Below are 17,499 nucleotides of genomic sequence, written 5' to 3'. Positions count from 1 at the left end.
AAATAAAATACGGTAACCCTAATGGGTGGGGAGATGACCAATTTATAGAGGTTCCTACTTAATCCGGTACGTCCATCAAGTAATCGATCGGACGGATAAAATTTAATCATTAATTAAATATTAATTATGAGCCTTAAACCTATTGGGCCACATACACGTAGGAAAAATAACTTACGCCAATAAATTCAGTTACAAAACATGATTTTTTTTCAAGACGTGCAAGGCGCCGCCAACCTTCCAACAACCTCTCTCGGGATTAGCAATAAGAGTACTGGCTTGTGTGGTAACGGGCGAACTACGGATTTCGCGCTTGCAGGGAACTTTGAAATTTGACTATTATCAATGTTATGGTTCTACTTCTTGATTAAGAGATTTTGATATTTGTCGCATTACGGTGATAATGGAAATTGTACTCCTAATGAATAATAGTTCGTTAGGTGTTAGTCACGATTTGACAACTTCAGTTTAATAAATAAATAACACTGTTGTAACCCCGATATCTAAGGTTCTATGGTGTAGTGGTTAGCACTCTGGACTTTGAATCCAGCGACCTGGGTTCGACTCCCGGTAGGACCTTTATATGTTTTATTTACATTTTTTATCTTAACTGCCTATCAAAGCAACAAGTGATACAAAAAAAGAAAGGGAGGTAAGTTGGTTGTAGTTGTATCGGGCGGCTCAATAAGTTTGATGGCCTAAAGTCAAACTTTAACGAGAGACCTTATTTTTTAATAAAAACAATTCTAGATAATTTTATTTGAAGTTTTTTCTAGTTTTTTCAGAATAAAATTTTTAATAATTTTTTGCATAAACCATTTAATCTCTCATGTAACATTATTTATCTTAAGTAATAAAATCCAATTCAAGAAGTTGATAACTTTGTATCAGAACAATTTTTTTATGTTTCAATATACTTATTGCAATGATGGAAACTTGAGAAAAGCAAAAAACAAATAAAAATGGACTTTAAAAGTGTATTACTAATTTTCTAATGATAATGTAATCTTTTCTTTATATAAAATATTTTATTTTTTTACTTTGAAATACTTAGTAATATTTTCTAAAAGAATTTGGGGCCTCACGAGAAGATTATAGTAGGATGGATAGAATTCTTTCTTTCTTAACCAGAGGTATTCGGTTCAAATCTTGAGAATGAAAAAAATTCTTTCTAAGGAACGATTTTCACTTTAATGGACTTTACATAGTGCGAATTCGAATTACTCAAAGCCCCAAATTAAATATCGGACATCGAATACTTGAAAAAAAAAATTGTGGCCCCTAAAATTTTAGGGCTTAAAGCCCCCGCTTTAGTGGCTTCACCCTCTGGCCGCCTCTGAATTGTACCCACATTGCAAACAACAACAATAAGAAATACGGCGCACTCCGAAACAAGTTAGAGTCGATTATATGATTTTTTACTAACCATAGTTTTTTATTTGGATTCATCTCGCGCCAATATTATACAAAATATATATTAAAAAAAAAGGTACTATAAGTTCTCTATATCTCCTGAGATTCATATTGCAAACATTTGAATAAAGACTCTAGAGTCTAGATTATCAACTCCTCTGTTTATTGTTTCATTCAATTGCAATTCTTCCTCTGTTTTTGTGTTCTATTTATGTTTTAGAATTTGGTTTAGGAGTAATATGTTTCTTTTATGCTGTGAGAGTGGGGTGTACTTCTGTGGGTAGACATAGACTGGGGAAGGAGAATTTCGTTCAAATATGTAATAGTATACGTTTTTTTTTGCTTACTTTCTTCTAGCTTGTGAAACTTTTTTTTTTTTTTGTAAAAAATTTTAAAAATGTATTTAATTCAAGAACAATAATTATAAAAACAGATATTAATTGTATGAACGTCAAAATTGAAAATATTAACAATTAAGTGAAATATTTTATTGTTTAAGTTACCTCAACGCTTTGATGTGCCACTTAAGGGAGAGCCTGGAACCAAAATGTGGTTCTTTTTGACTCAAAGAACAAAAATATGTAAAAAAACATACATAGTGACAATAATATATATAGCGTCTTTTTAAAAGACGCTATACCTTAACGGTCGTTTGGCCAGTTAAGTATAGCGTCTTTTAAAACGACGCTATATGTGAATTAATTTAAGCGGTAACTATAGTGCCTTTTGTTAAAACGTTATATATATAGCGTCTTAACAAAAGACGTTATACATATAAATATACATCGTCTCCTTCCCTTCCCCCAAAACAGAATCGTCGAACCTCACACCCCCCCCCCCCAAAAAAAAAACAAATTAAAAAATCTAAACATCCTCCATTTTTAATCCCAAAAAACTTGTGTGGAGCCCACCCGTCCCACAAAAAGTAAAGATTCTCGATCCCACGTGCTAGCTAAGGCGTTATCTCGGACATTGTTGCTTGTTTCAGCTCCAAATCACAAAATCTTCGACTTTCTAAAAACCTTAAATCGAGATATTCGACTTAGTTTTCGTTAAAACTTGTATAAAAAATGCATATTAGTTGTTTTTATGTGCTCTATATTATTTTGTGATTATTTTATGATTTAACTAATTTGTTATTTTTTATCCGGACTATAGTTTTAGTGTGCTAAAAAAATTCGTAAAATAGAGAAATTGTTATTAGTTGTTAAAAAAAAAAGTTAATTAGTTACTTTTTATTGTGGTATATGTATTTTCGTGATTACTTTGTGTTTAAATTGATTTATTATTTTTATCCGATTTAGATTATTTATTTGCTAAAAGGCTAGTAAACTAGATAAATTGTTACTTTAGTTCCCCGCAGTGGTATCTTGAAGACTAATGTAGTGCTCGTATTTGTAATGTAGTGACCTTTTAGCGTAGTAAAACGTAGTGCCCTTTAGCGTAGTATCCTTGTATTTATAGAAATTAACCATTTAAGTATCTCTTATTCCCAAAAATACGTCAAAAAGCTGATAGTTCAAATACAAACTATCTCCAATTATAGTCAACAAACGTAAGAACATAAGAATTCAGAATACATTGGTGCTTCTGGGCCTCAAATATTGTGTGAGGAACCGAAATGTGAATATTTAATAATTAAATCTTGTATAGTTATGAAAATTAATTATTTAATTTTAGTATAGTAAAAACTAAGTTAGTAACAAACAAACAAACATATAAAATAATAAAACTAACATATTAAATAATAAAACTAACATATTAAATGATAAAACTAATATATACAATAATAAACTAACATATAAAATAACAGACTTGTTGAGTGAAATTTTTTTAAAAACTTCTCATCATGAACATAAGAATTCAGGATACATTGGTGCTACTGAGCCTCAAATATTGTGTCCGGAACCAAAATGGAAATATTTAATAATTAAATCCTGTATAGTAAAAAATAGGTGAATAACTAACAAACATATAAAATAATAAAACTAACATATTAAAGTAACATATAAAATATAAAATTATAATATTGAAAATGTATCAACCTAATTAACAATATAGTAAAAATATTGAATAAAATTTAATATTCAAGGTATTGCAATATATTTAAGCAATGGAAAAGAACAATAATGTAATTAATTTTGTTCAATTTACAGTAGTCGTCATGGAGGTTCCGTCTTTGCATCCCGGACCTGCCTCTCTAGAGCTACTATTGCTACATGCCGAGCATAGGTCTTCCTACATATGGGAGGGGCAGTTATTGACCCAGACTTTATGTTCTAGGAGAGTAAATGATATGTGGGACTTTCTTAAGATCCACCAGTTCCATCCACGTATAGTCAAACGCCTGCAAGATACGGGTTTCTATAGGATCATTAAGATCGGACTGCTGCAGTTGGATTAGTCATTGATCACGACTTTGATAGAGCGGTGGCGATCAGAGACGCACACATTCCATTTTCCCATTGGCGAGGCCACTATCACGCTGCAGGACGTGGAGGTTCTGTATAGGCTACCGGTTGATGGACTTCCTATTTCTTTTCCGCATGCCATGAGAGATTATACGGGAGATCAGTTCCTAGAGACGTTGCAGCGGCTCACCGATTTCCGGCCAGAAGATGAGGGTGTATTGGTTAGGGCTAGTCGTCTTGCGTTGACGCCCGTCCGACTGCATTTGGAGGCCATGCATGATGACATTACTCATGATACACCAGATCTTCATATTAACCGGCACACGAGGCTACTGCTGCTGCTTATGTCTGGAGGCGTATTATTCCCGAACACTTCGAAAAACCTAATCAGCTTGAGATTTCTTCATCATCTTGAGCGGCTAGATGATTTATATCAGTACAACTGAAGTGTTGTTGTTCTTGGTTACTTGTACAGGCAGATGTGTCGGGCATGCATGGGCACCCAGCGAGACGTTGCGGGATTTATGCCGCTGGTGCAGGTGAAAACATAGTCAAATACTCTCTTCATTATAACATACATCATAAAAATATACCTTAAATTTTACGTCCAAATTGTATATTAGGTTTGGACCTGGGAGCGGTTCCTGCAGTTTTAACCACCTCTACCACCCATAGCGCAGGATGCACCACCTCCATCGTTTCTCCCTTTGGCTAGGAGGTGGGTTGATAGGCGGAGATACGGACGAGAGTACGAGGCTCGACTTAATCTCCCTTATTGTAGAGATTTGTTGAATTTGCTGGAGGACGCGCAAGTAATTCTATACTTAAGTTTACTTGGCATGGATTTATATGTGTTGCGTATACTCACGGTTCCTGTTTTTACGTAATAGTTTATTTGGAGGTCATACAATGACGCGCTAATAGCTAGCTTGCCCGATTATTTCTCGACCGAGCGACTTATTTGGAGCTCTTCCGTCCCGTTGATGTATCTCGATATTGTCGAGCATCATGCCACCGAGCGAGTCCTTCGCCAGTTTGGTTGATCACAGTTTGTACCTCCACCGCCTGCTTGGCTTATGACACATTACCAGCGGGATGATCGTTCGAGGGTTGACCAGGCATATGAGGCATGGCTAGAGTTGCAGATCGAGGCTTGGGACCAGCGCCGTGACCTGTTTCCGCCACCCCCTCCACCCGATCTTATGGATGGTGAGCATGCTTATATGGGCTGGTACCACAGCATTACCCGACTTTTCGTCGGGAATCCCGTTCATCGAGCTGGCGATCAGTTCGTTCCATACATCGGGAGGCATGAGGCACTGGTATGTTATTTGGTATACTTAGTTATAATGTTAACATTACCGTTTCACAATTAATATTTTACATGTTGTTCATGTTATTGGCCTACATCTGTTCCACCAGTTAGGACTGCAGATGAAAAAATATACCGGCGAGGGAGCGGCCGCTTTGCACGACTATGGCCGACAAGTTACAGATTTTGCTGCCCGGACATTGCAGCGAGCTCGGGATGATGAGCGCTTAGGACACGAGGCTGATTATATGGTGCCAGAGCAGTACCATTGTGGGCCAGCAGTACAGCTTGCACATGGTTGACGTGGCAGGGGTGTCCCATGAGGTAGGGGTGTCCTATGAGGTCGTGGCAGTCGGCGAGGAGGTAATCCCCAGCAAGGGGGCATTGAGGCACCTGTTGAGGATGTTGGAGTTGATCAACGGGGTGACCACCCTGAGCCACAGTCAACTCTTAGTGATATTCCGTCATTTAGCCTGTTGGTTACTCCAGGGACTTCGCAGGTGACCCCGTCAGCTCCATTGTTGATCGCGGGCACGGCCTTTACCTCACATGACTGGGATACGTATTTTCCTGACTATCCAGAGGCATTGACTGTTGCTGTTATTCATCCGCTACAAGATATGGATAGTGGGCGCCGACTAAGTTATGGCTCATCATCGAGGAATGCTGAGGATCTTTCACAGGATTTGGTTAGTTTGTTTTACTATTATTTATATTTGTGTTTATATTATTGATTAGTCATAAATATCTAAAGACTATTTTTTGTTTGAAGCCATCTTCCTCGCCTGTTACGGACAGACCTGAGACAGATGATTATATTGAGGAGACTGCTGAGACCATGGTAAGACATTTTAATATTTTTTAGCTAACAAGTACATTACAAATATATATTTCATATACTAAAATATCTCATTATTTTGTAGGTTATTGCTGGATCGACGACCCCATCAACCGAGCCTGCCAGCCTTATTGACGATCATGATGCAATGTATCCTCCGATAAAGAGGCGACATGATGAGGATGCTCCTGATAGTGTAGCCGGGTGGGATGGGATGCGCCTCAGGCCAACGACTGCTTTAAAGCATAAAGGCTGCGGGATACATTGATTTTTTTAATTTTATGTACATATGACAATCAGTAAATAATAGCAACTTTATCTATGGTTTAGCATTATTGCGCTATGCTTCGCATGCTAATGATTCTTTACGGTACAATAATGCTTTTTCAGAAGACAGCTTTTCCAGAACAACAGCTTTATCAGGTTGAAAAGACAATACACATAACGTGGTATGTAACCGCGCTATGCTTCGCGTGCTAATGATTCTTTACGGTACAATAAGAAAGTTTCTTAAACTGAACCAAGTCATATATGTATTTCAAAGACCTTTTGAATAAACATTACAACATCCATTAAAAAATACCACTACGTGTATTGATGTTAAATATAAAAAAGATTGTTTTGAAGGTTTTTTTTAAAAATGGGTTTTTGTAGATTGTTGTATTGAAGTATTAATGTTAAATATCAAAAAGATTTAACAACAATAAAAACATAATTTTATTTCAAATATTTTGCAAGATAAACAAGTACATACACTTATTACAACCACATAGCGGAATAAAAACACTACGTGTATGCTTGATCGTTGTGCACATTAGATGAACTTCCACCAGGAGCAGGATTACCACCGACACCCAAACTAGCTGAAGGACATTTACGAAGGTCGTATCCTGTTTGCGAGCATATGCCACATTTACGCGCATAAAACGGTATCACCAACATCCATTTAGTTCCGTATACGTGTTTTTTTTGCACTTGTAGCTTACACAAATACTCATTGTTACACACCATTTTAAATGGTTCCGGCGGCCAATAATGCTCATCACCCACTGGCTGCAACTGTCCACTATAGGTGTTTAAGTATGCAGCAACACTATATTGTCTATCAACGTACCGGGTTGCCGCGCAACCTGTATGTTGAAAACATTTCATGGTATGTGAGCACGGCATGTGGTAGATGGACCATTTCCCACAAGAACACAACCTGCTGGCTTCATTTATGGTGTGTGTATTATTCCCCCGATTTTGATGGATAGCGGTGCGAACTTCAAAAATATTTCGCTCGTTGGAATACTGTAAAAATGAATGCCAATGTGCTCGCCTCCTGTATTTCTCAAATCTTTTCATTGGTATTGGCATAAATTCAACACCCCTCTCGATCAATTCTGATGCATCTCTATGCCTTTTAACAAACCTCTCTGCCATTTGTTTGAATGACATCCGCACCATGGCAGTGACAGGTAATCCACGTGCAGACTTCAATAATCCGTTGAAAGACTCTGACACATTTGTAGTCAGGGTTCTCCATCGTCTGCCACCATCCGCATGCAATGCCCACTTGTCAAGCTCATGTCGCATCAACCAATGATAGGCTCTTTCGTCTTCTTACCTGATAGATTCCATGCACCTCCTGAATTTGCACTCCTGGTGATTAGTTGCAGCCATCTACATTAAATCATGCAAGTCCTTGTTGGGATGTGCCTTCTGAAAATTGGCCTTCAGGTGCCTCACACAGTAACGGTGGTATGCATACGGTTCCTGTCATTCAGGAAATTGCTATACAAATTTTACAATACCGTCATGCCGATCAGATATTAGATAAATACCTGAACGTTGTTTGACAACGTGCTCCTTCAAGTGGTTCAAAAATAGCGTCCGCGTCTCTTGGCTTAATTGGTACAAATAGCAAAATCTAGGGGAAATATTTGTCTATTAACATCTACTGTAACGACGATCAATAACTTAATATCATACTTTCCATAGACATGAGTGCCGTCTATGGATATTACCGGCCAGCAATGCACAAAACCATCAATTGCTGGTTTGAAGGCCCAGAACACGTATCTGAATATATATTCTGGTATTCTCGGACTCTGCTCAAGATTCCATTCAACAACAATCCCGGGGTTAAAGTATTGCAATGCGGCCATGTACCTGGGTAGGGATGCAAATGACTTATCCCAGTCACCGTAAATAATTTCAAACGCATGTTTGCGCCCGAGAAATGCCTTTCTTTTGGTAATGGTACACTCATATTCCCGATGGATAGATGTAATACACTCTTTGATCTTGTACCTTATAGAGGCTTCAATGTGTGGAATCAAGACAAGAAAAATTAAGTCAACATCCAAGTTAAAGTGATTCCTGCTCAATGTGTCCATTTCACAATTGTGGGTGCCAATGTATTTACCCACAACCCACATATTTATTTTCTTCTTCCTCGCACGCAGCATTCAATTACAACCCGTAGATCATCTACGGCAAACAGCCTTGTATACATCCGGAGATATCTCCTTTACCATCATCTCACAACACTCTTTTACGATGTACATTTTCACCGACTTGATTAGGCACACCTTATCAGGATAAAGCATGCCCTTTGACAACACTGTTGGTCTAGATTCATCCCACATTGCTGACCGAATTTCGTCAATATCCCTTGTGAGAGCATCCACATTCGGCATACGTGGCAAATGATCAAGATAGGGAATATGCCTTGAATGAAACGGCACGTGGGACTCCTATACTTTTGGTCTAACGGGAGGTGGAGCATGCTTCCTCGTAAAAATAGGTTTGGCATTCTCTTCCTCCTCAACATCACCCTCGTTAGGGAAGGGTGTGTTATCTACAGACTCATCGACATTGTTGTCATAATCACTATTCTCTTCTTCACTCTACGCATCTACTAGATTCCGATTAAATACGTCGTCTTCGGACAATTGAGTAAGGACAGGACCATCAAGTTGCTCTTTTTCACTGCACAACTCAAATTGGTCCAAACAATACATATAACTTTATATATTCGCTTACAAATCATAATGTGTTGATATCTCATGATGCACATTATCTTGTTGATGCTGACTCCCGGATGGACCACCTTGATCCAACACACCAAAACTTTGGCATATTCCAACTGACCGTTGGTTCATAACTTGTAGAATTCACATCTGGCCGGTACCCTCGTGGAATATATGAGTGTTAATATAAATACAATACACAAAAATATACATCGTAGCATAGTAGGAAAATTGAAGTTTACCACTGTGCTTGTGGATTATGTATACTAGGGGAGCAATTATTTTCTCGCTCCTCATTCGCATGTGGAGATAAGTTTAGATCCGGCCAAACTCTTTCAGCTGGAACCTGTTCGGCTAAAACTGCTCCAAAATAACCACCCGATGATTGAGGGTTTCCCTACTTTGCGCAACCATATTATTGCGAACGTCTTCAGCCTTGACGTACATTTCCAACATTTTTATCACAATAAATTCCCGGTATTCATCCGGAGTCCTCAAAAAATCTCTCAGAGTTTCATCGTATTCAATGTTAAACTCAGCATAACAAGCAATCCCTTGCGGAGTCACAAAATATGAATATCTTCCGGTTATTTTAAGATTCACCGAACGTTTGCTCACACTCTTTTTTTTACATAACAACGATACCGATGTATCGTACTCCATTGTAAGTGGCAACTTAACATGAGACTGTGGAGATAAACTATAGCTTACTGAGTTATTCGCCACTACAACCTCACCCTCCCTCCCCCCCCAAATCCCAATATAATGAAACCATAATTCTTCGCTCTTCAGATATTATGACAAAATGTAAAACAACTAAACAAACAAAAATTTCACAACACTTAGAGTATTTCTGAATGGATTTTTACAAAATCCTTAACGTCCTTATATAAGGCAAAAACCATTCTGAGGGGTGAATTATTTGAGGTATAGAGTCTTAACTTAAGACGCTATACCCAGTTGAATTATTGTTATGTCAATTAAGCCCAGAAAAATTATTTGTGGGCCCACATAATACATATAGCGTTTTAGTGAAAAACGCTATATATATAACGTCGTTTTAAAAGACGCTATACTTAACTGGCCAAACGACCGATAAGGTATAGCGTTTTTTAAAAAGACGCTATATATATTATTGTCACTATATAAATTTTTCACATATTTTTGTTCTTTGAGTCCAAAAGAACCACATTTTGGTTCCGGGCTCCTTAAGGGAGGCAAAGTACTCATTTAAAACATAGCTTCAGGGCTTAAGCGCACCTCAAGTGAATCTTTGGAACGACACTGCAAATAACCAATAGGTGTATATAATACTCGCTTCTTAAATTATCAAATCCTTCAACTTCAAGAATCAAGTCTACAAATCTATCCCTTCACGGACATCCGATAAAAAAATTGGAATGACACTGAGAAGATTAGTATGCGCCCTGCTCAAGAATAAAACACACAACTTGAAAAATGATCCAAATTTAAAATTTAAAAAGTCTACAGACTTGTGAAGAAACTTCAGATAAACTCAAACATCAAACTCCTGTATATTAAGTCTCAGAACAAAACATCAGACCTCTTTGGACTAACTATATAAGTATTTATAAGATAACCAAAGGGCAGGGAGAAAACAATCTTAATATATGGATACAAGCATGTTGTGTTCTCAAAATACTAGCTTGAACATACAACTCTATTTTCTCAAATAGTACCACATCTCTTTCAATGGTGAATGATCCCAAAACCAGAAGCAAAAACATGGTTAAATAGTAACAACATCAATGGGCGCGAACGTGCTTTTTCCATAAAGCCAAACGAATGGTGGAGTTTTTCTGGATATTATAGCTGGCTAAATTCCTGGAATCTTGTAAAACTTTTCCCTCAAAATCTAGACTCTGAATATCTATTGGTATTCCAGCCTTGTCAAGAATCTTCAACTTCAGGTCTCTCACCAAGTCCGTTGGGAGCGCGTCCAGGGTCATACTTCCACCATTTGACTTAATGAATACTTGAATAAACGGAGACATCAACACGAACCTGGATCTTTGTTCAACATTATATGACAATAGCATCTTTGAATCCTCGAGTTTCTTACCTTCGTACAACAAAGTACAAACGCCAAGTGAGTAGCCAAGTTGTCTTTCGAGCAGAGTTTTAAGATCATTAACAGTGTGCCATAACTTGACTTCTAATTCTGAAATTTTCCCACTAGGCATCTTCACTGAAACCAACAACTTTTCGCTTCTAACAAACAAAATATGCAACGTTGATTCAGATGGAACTTTGAGAAAAGCTAAGGTCTTGTCATCTTCTAGCAACTTTCCGTCATAGACTAGAACATATTGATAAGAATGAATGCCATGTTTGGCTCCAATCAAGTCCTTGATGTCCTGGATTCTGTCAATACTCTTTGCTTCAATCACGTCGGTTATCTCAGAATGTGGTATTGTGACAAACAATCTTAGCGACTCTGAACTCTTAACATAAACATCGATACAAGAGTTCTGGTGAATGCCAAAATGAAAAAGCTTTTGATCATCCTTGATCTGATTACCAGCGAAAACGAGCTCCTGATGATATTCTTGTACACCTTCCTTGTGATATAACAATGTTTTGACAGATTTAATAGTATCCCATTTCTTAACCTTTAAAGGCACTGTTTTAATGACCTTCACATATATATCAATCTGCAACAAGATAACAAAAGAAACAATCTGTAATTATAATAATGCAACAACAACAACAAACCTAATGTATTCCCACAAGTGGGGTCTGGGGAGGGTAGTGTGTACGCAGACCTTACCCCTACCTTTAAAAAGGTAGAGAGGTTGTTTCCGATAGACACTCGGCTCAGAAAAAATAAAGGGAAGGGACAATGACAAGCAAACTAATTAGAACCTTTCTGGCACGGTTTGCAGACACATATATTACTAAAAGGTGTATAAGACTACACATTATAATGAGTCTAAATTTGTGACTTTTGTCCAGTAACTTTCTAGAGATTCACTAGTGTTGTTCATTAGGTAATTGTTATACTGCACCGGCTCCAAATAATCATTCCATCAATAGATCACTAATTATACCAAGCCACAAAAATATATGTTGACGCCCGCAAGGGTTGGCTGAGTTGGTTGGGTGAGTGATTTTCCACACGGGAGACATGGGATCGATTTTCCTCACCAACTGCCTTCTCAGTCAGAGCTCGTCACACCGGGCTTGCCTAGTGTAGTTTACATCTCCTGTGTGGTTTATGAGCTATTGCACAATGAGCAGAGGTTACCTAGTACGCATCCGAAGGGTAGCGACTGCGAATTTCCCTAAATATATGTTGACCTCAAAACTAATTTTGATCGGTATATGTTGAGGTGAAAACTTCCTATTAATTAGTAAATCAATATAACAACAATACTACTTTGTAAAAAGCAAAACAAATTAGTTTTAACAAGTAACGAAAGACATCTAAATGGAGGGAGAACACTAATGTATGTTGGATGATTCAGACTCTTTCAACTGCAACCTGAGGCAAATCTCAGCAAATCAAGCAAACAAGGAATTGAATATACAATATGCAACTTGTTCTCATATTTGTGTTATGTGATCTCCTCAAGTTTCAAAATTTTAAGTCTATTCCTGCATCCACCCCCCTCCCCCCCACACACATGCGCGCGCACACGCTTTTTAGCTTTATATTTCTCTCTATTCTTGCATCCCTACACACATGTCACCATTTTGTTATATATACACATATGGAAATACTCAGTATCTGTGCTGGTAGTAGGTATAAGATGGATACTTGCATCCCGTGTTCAAACCAAACAATTTAACCTTAACGGTTAAAAGTTAAAAATTAAAGTTAGGATGCATATCATTCAACCATGATTAAGTGATAAATGTGTGTATGCAAGACATTAATCTTGCATTTGTTAATGTAAAAACAGTGCCGTTATAATTTGTGTTGGTTACTCAATATCGATACTCGATACTCGATATATAAGATGTAGACTTGCATCTCGTGTTCATACCAAACAATTTAATCTTAACAGTTAAAATTAAAGTGAAAATACGTATCTTTCAACCATGGTTAAGTGATAAATGTGCGTATGCAAGACATTAATCTTGCATTCGTTAATGTAAAAACGGTGCCGTTATAATTTATACCTTCTCTTAAAAAAAGAAATGATATACCATCTCAATACAAGAAAAACCTTTTTTTGTTGGTATAACCATATGGTCAGACGCAGAAAATATGATTTCGAGATTCTAAATCTTTTAAGTTATTGAATTTTAAATTAATAATTTATACATATCCAATGAATTTCTTAAAATAAATATATGGTTTGAACTTTGGACCAAAGCTACTGGGTTCGGCCGAACTCGTAGGTTCTACTCTCCCTCCGCCCCCGCATATGATATCCAATACTCAGTGGCCCGGCTAATTCGAAGCAAGGATTAAAGGCGAAACACTCCCTATAAAAAAAATTATTTCTAGGAATCGAACTCAAAACATCTGGTTACAGATAAAGGAATAATTTGCAACACAAGAATAACCAACTCCCATTCTCCAATAGTTTTCTTTGACTATCTGAGAATGACCAAAAGAACCCCAAAACAAACAAAAATTCTCTGATTTTCTATTTTGTCCAATAAAAATAAACGTGACAAATGTTTAATTGTATATAAGAGTAAACTAACCTCTTCTTCTCCACTGGGATTAGCTTTTTGCTCAGATGAATTTTCGATAGCCTTTAGCTCTGCCATTAAAGAATTGTGAAATTTGAGACTGGTAATTCCCTTTATAATAATGAAATAAAAAATAGAGATACTTAAGAAGTAATCTGTTGTGGATTTTATTTAAATCTTAACTTAATCCCATCACGACTGCGCAGCCTAATGCTTGGGAACTACTCCCTCCGATTCTTTTGAAATGTGTTTAAAATTTTACGGGGACTACTGTGCATGAAATTTAAGAAATAAAAAAAATAATATTTATAATCAATAACATTTTATAGATATTTATGTGCGTATAAAATTATATAATGATAGACTGATATCTTTATTCAGAGATCTCGGATTTGAGCTTTGGGTGGAGCCGCCTTTGTTAGAAAACGTTTTACCCCAATGTGGGACTTTCCGGCACAAATCCACATTTAGTCGGTCCCCAATACGGATATCGGACACTGAACACCAGGTGAAAAACCAACAAATTATATAATTGATGCCAAAACAAAAATGTATTAGTCTTTTCGTGACAAACTTAAAAAAAATGTGTTACTTAAATATAGACATAGACAGAGGATGTATCATTTATCATAGGAGTTATTCGACTAAAGTATCCATTATCTCTTCTCAAAATAAATAATAATTGTTAAGAAACTTATAGATAAATATTTATATACCATCTATTTGGACACATGCTTTTAAAAAAATCACCCTTTTTTGTACCAAATTGGTTTATCGGTTCCTAAAATTACACTTATTTTGTAGCAAATTGGTTTGACTAAAACGTCATCCAAAAAGGACTAGAGAGAGTATACTGAAAGGAAATTAGAATTAATTTATAATATTTAAAAAAAATTCAGCTTAAGAGTTTTATCTGTAATTCAAATGATGTCATATCTTACTCCAAATTGTGAGTCTAAAGGATATTTGACTGTAATTTGAGAAATGCAATGTCTATTTACTCTCTAGATTATCAAACTTCTGCCTATGTGTAATTTTTAAATATCGTGATACATTTCTTTACTTTTTAATCTATATATGTTATTTGATTTTCCAATATAAAAATAGATTTTATTTATGGAGTGACGGAAATATTAACAAACAGAAACAACAATCAAATATATTACTAGTTAACTTCAAAATAATGAAAGAATTCCGGGTAAAATATTTTAAAATAATCAAAAAATAATTGCTCGCCTAATCTAGTTATGTGTGAGCAATCAATCGCAGGGATTATTGGTACTCCAATACTTAATGCACATATAACTGCAAAAATTATCATTAACGAATCTAAGAATAACACATCTAAGAGCATCTTAAACCCAAATAGGGTCTAAGACCTCAGTATTTAGGCTCTAATTACATAATCTGTAAATAAAATAAAGACATTTCCTAGCTCTTCTCCCTTCTCGCAACATTCCTACCCTCTCCCTAACCTTATTCTGTATTTGTTGTGTCACACAGTTTCTATTAGCATTCTGAGCAGAGTGCTAAACAAGATGTCTCAATTGCCTGACTATAGGTACCATCCTATGTGTAAGGGATTGAAACCAACTCATCTTATTTTTGTGGATGATTTAATGATTGATAGGTTATGCGTCATATTATATTTTGATGATCTAACAAACTTAATTATAAGAACTAGATAGAGAACCTGTTCCACATCCTCAACGTGCTCAAGATCAACAAGTGTCAAGTCTGGGACATGTTCCAACACTCAGAGTCAAAAAAACAATAGAGAAAACAAATGAACATCAGTTCCCTTGCTGATTGTACAAGTCAACTCCCCACAGCTATAAAGTCGCTGCAACTGTTCCTCATGCACACATGCAACAGTGCAACAATCACTTTATGAGGAATGCCCTTGTACCAAATATGCTTGCATCATTCAAGTGATGTCACTTGTGTAATATTAACATATAGCAAAGGGAAAACAATACACTTACACATTCTAGATTTCATCAAGTTTCCTCTCAAGTGTGTCGCTCACTTGCAAGTGATTTCCAGGCTTCAAGAACAAAGAACAACATAACGAAGGACCAATTTCCAGTAATGTATCATCACATGTCCCTAGTTGTGTTGTACCTTTGTTAGTATGATTTAATTGTAATTTCTACTTAGCTTAGCTAGAAGCATTGTGTAGGAAACAAATTGTAAGATCATAAACCTTGTGTTTGTGTCTTGGTTAGAGTTAGACGAGTTGTGAACTTTGTAATAGAGTTATTACAAGTGAGTGAGTGTGATGACCCAATATGTCATCTTTAATTTTAAACATCCACCTCTGTATTCTTAGACCTCGAATAGCACCTTTCAGCATTCCTCGACTTACGTGAGCAGTTCGTAAATTTTTTCAAAAAGTTTTAATGTGAAAAATTGATAAAAATGTGAAATAGTGCTTTAAGACTCACTTAAGTTGACTTCGGTCAATATTTTGAGCAAACGGACTCGGATCAGTGTTCTGATAATTTCAATAGCTCCGTATGGTGATTTTACACTTAGGAGCGTGTCCGAAAAATTATTTGAAAGCCTGTAGTTAAATTAGGCTTGAAATGGCTAAGATAAAAATTTAAGTTTGGAAGTTTGACCTAGGAGCTGACAGTTGATATCGGTGTCGGAATCCGATTCTAAAAATTTGAATAGGTCTGTTATGTCATTTATGACTTACGTGCAAAATTTAAGGTCAATCGGACTTGATTTGATAGGTTTCGGCATCGAATGTAGAAGTTGGAATTTGTTAGTTTCATTAGGCTTGAATTGATGTATCATTCGTGTTTTTAGTGTTGTTCGATGTGATTTGAGTTTAGACTAAGTTCGTATGATGTTTTAAGACTTGTTGGTGTATTTGGTTGAGGTCTCGGGAGTCTCGGGTGAGTTTCGGATAGTTAATGGATTGAATTTTGGACTTGGAACTTTGTTGAAATTTTTCTGATGCACTATCTGGTTTCCTTCATTGCGTTCGCGAGAGGGGTCTCGCGTTCGCGAAGAGGAACTGGAGGCAAGAAAGATTTGATCTTTGCATTCGCGAAGGGGAAGCCGCGTTTGCGAAGGGTTGGGCAGGTTGTGCATCGCGAACGCAAGCGGGTAGTCGCATTCGCGAAGAAGAGAGAGAGCGGGGGGGGGGGGGGGAGGAGGGGGGGCTAACGCGTTGGCCTATGTGTTCGCGAGTGAGGTTCCGCGTTCGCGAAGGCCTCGGATTTTTTGGTCATCGTGTTCGCTAGAGGACCCTTGCGTTCGCGAAGAAGGAATTTTTGGGCAGTGATTTTTGTGCTTTGCGAACGCGAGGCAATGGTCGCGTTCGCGGAGAAGAAATGCCTGGACAAAAAGTTTAACTTCTGAAAATGGGACTCCATGTTTACCGATTTAGTGCTCGGGGAGAGGCGATTTTCGAAAGATTTTCAAGGGAAATAACGGGGTAAGTGTTCTTAACTCAATTTTGGTCAAACTACCTGAATCTCGCTATATTTAGTATTTAATTGGTGATTTAAGTTGGAGAATTTTGAAAACCCTCTTGGTTAAATTTGAAGATTTGAGGGCCTAATTGTTATCGGAATTTAGTAATTTTGGTATGACTTGGACTCGTGGTTGAGTGGACTTTCATATTTTATAACTTTTGTCGGGTTCTGAGACGTGGGCCCCACTGGCAATTTTTGAGTGAATTTCGGATTTTTATTTAAAAAATTAGTATTTTCATATAGAATTGGTTTCTATAATTCGTGTTGAGTATATTGAATTGTTTGTTACTAGATTCGAGGCATTCAGACACTAATTCGTGAGGCAAAGGTTAATTGGAATCTTGAGGTTAAT

The 17,499-nt window shown here is 36.9% G+C and overlaps 1 protein-coding gene and 2 non-coding genes across 3 annotated transcripts; 2 read left to right on the top strand and 1 right to left on the bottom strand.

Annotated features, from left to right (window-relative positions):
- Nucleotides 1-504: 504 nt before the first annotated feature.
- On the top strand, nt 505-576 carry TRNAQ-UUG (transfer RNA glutamine (anticodon UUG)). Its single transcript has one exon. It is a non-coding gene; the product is annotated as a tRNA-Gln (tRNA).
- Nucleotides 577-10,354: 9,778 nt separating this feature from the next.
- Nucleotides 10,355-10,461, top strand: LOC142169229 (U6 spliceosomal RNA). Its single transcript, XR_012698941.1, has one exon. It is a non-coding gene; the product is annotated as a U6 spliceosomal RNA (small nuclear RNA).
- Nucleotides 10,462-10,538: 77 nt separating this feature from the next.
- Nucleotides 10,539-13,768, bottom strand: LOC107773022 (polyubiquitin-like). The gene is made up of 2 exons (XM_075230395.1): nt 13,669-13,768; nt 10,539-11,663 (listed from the first exon to the last, which is right to left on the bottom strand). The coding sequence occupies exons 1-2, from the start codon at nt 13,732-13,734 to the stop codon at nt 10,755-10,757; spliced, it is 975 nt and encodes a 324-aa protein (XP_075086496.1). The 5' UTR covers nt 13,735-13,768; the 3' UTR covers nt 10,539-10,754.
- Nucleotides 13,769-17,499: the final 3,731 nt, after the last annotated feature.

Source organism: Nicotiana tabacum, chromosome 14 (assembly GCF_000715075.1).
Source record: "Nicotiana tabacum cultivar K326 chromosome 14, ASM71507v2, whole genome shotgun sequence".
In the NCBI taxonomy this organism is placed as follows: domain Eukaryota; kingdom Viridiplantae; phylum Streptophyta; class Magnoliopsida; order Solanales; family Solanaceae; genus Nicotiana; species Nicotiana tabacum.
The sequence above is the reverse complement of the archived record's forward strand: the minus strand, read 5'-3'. Positions and strand labels throughout refer to the sequence as shown.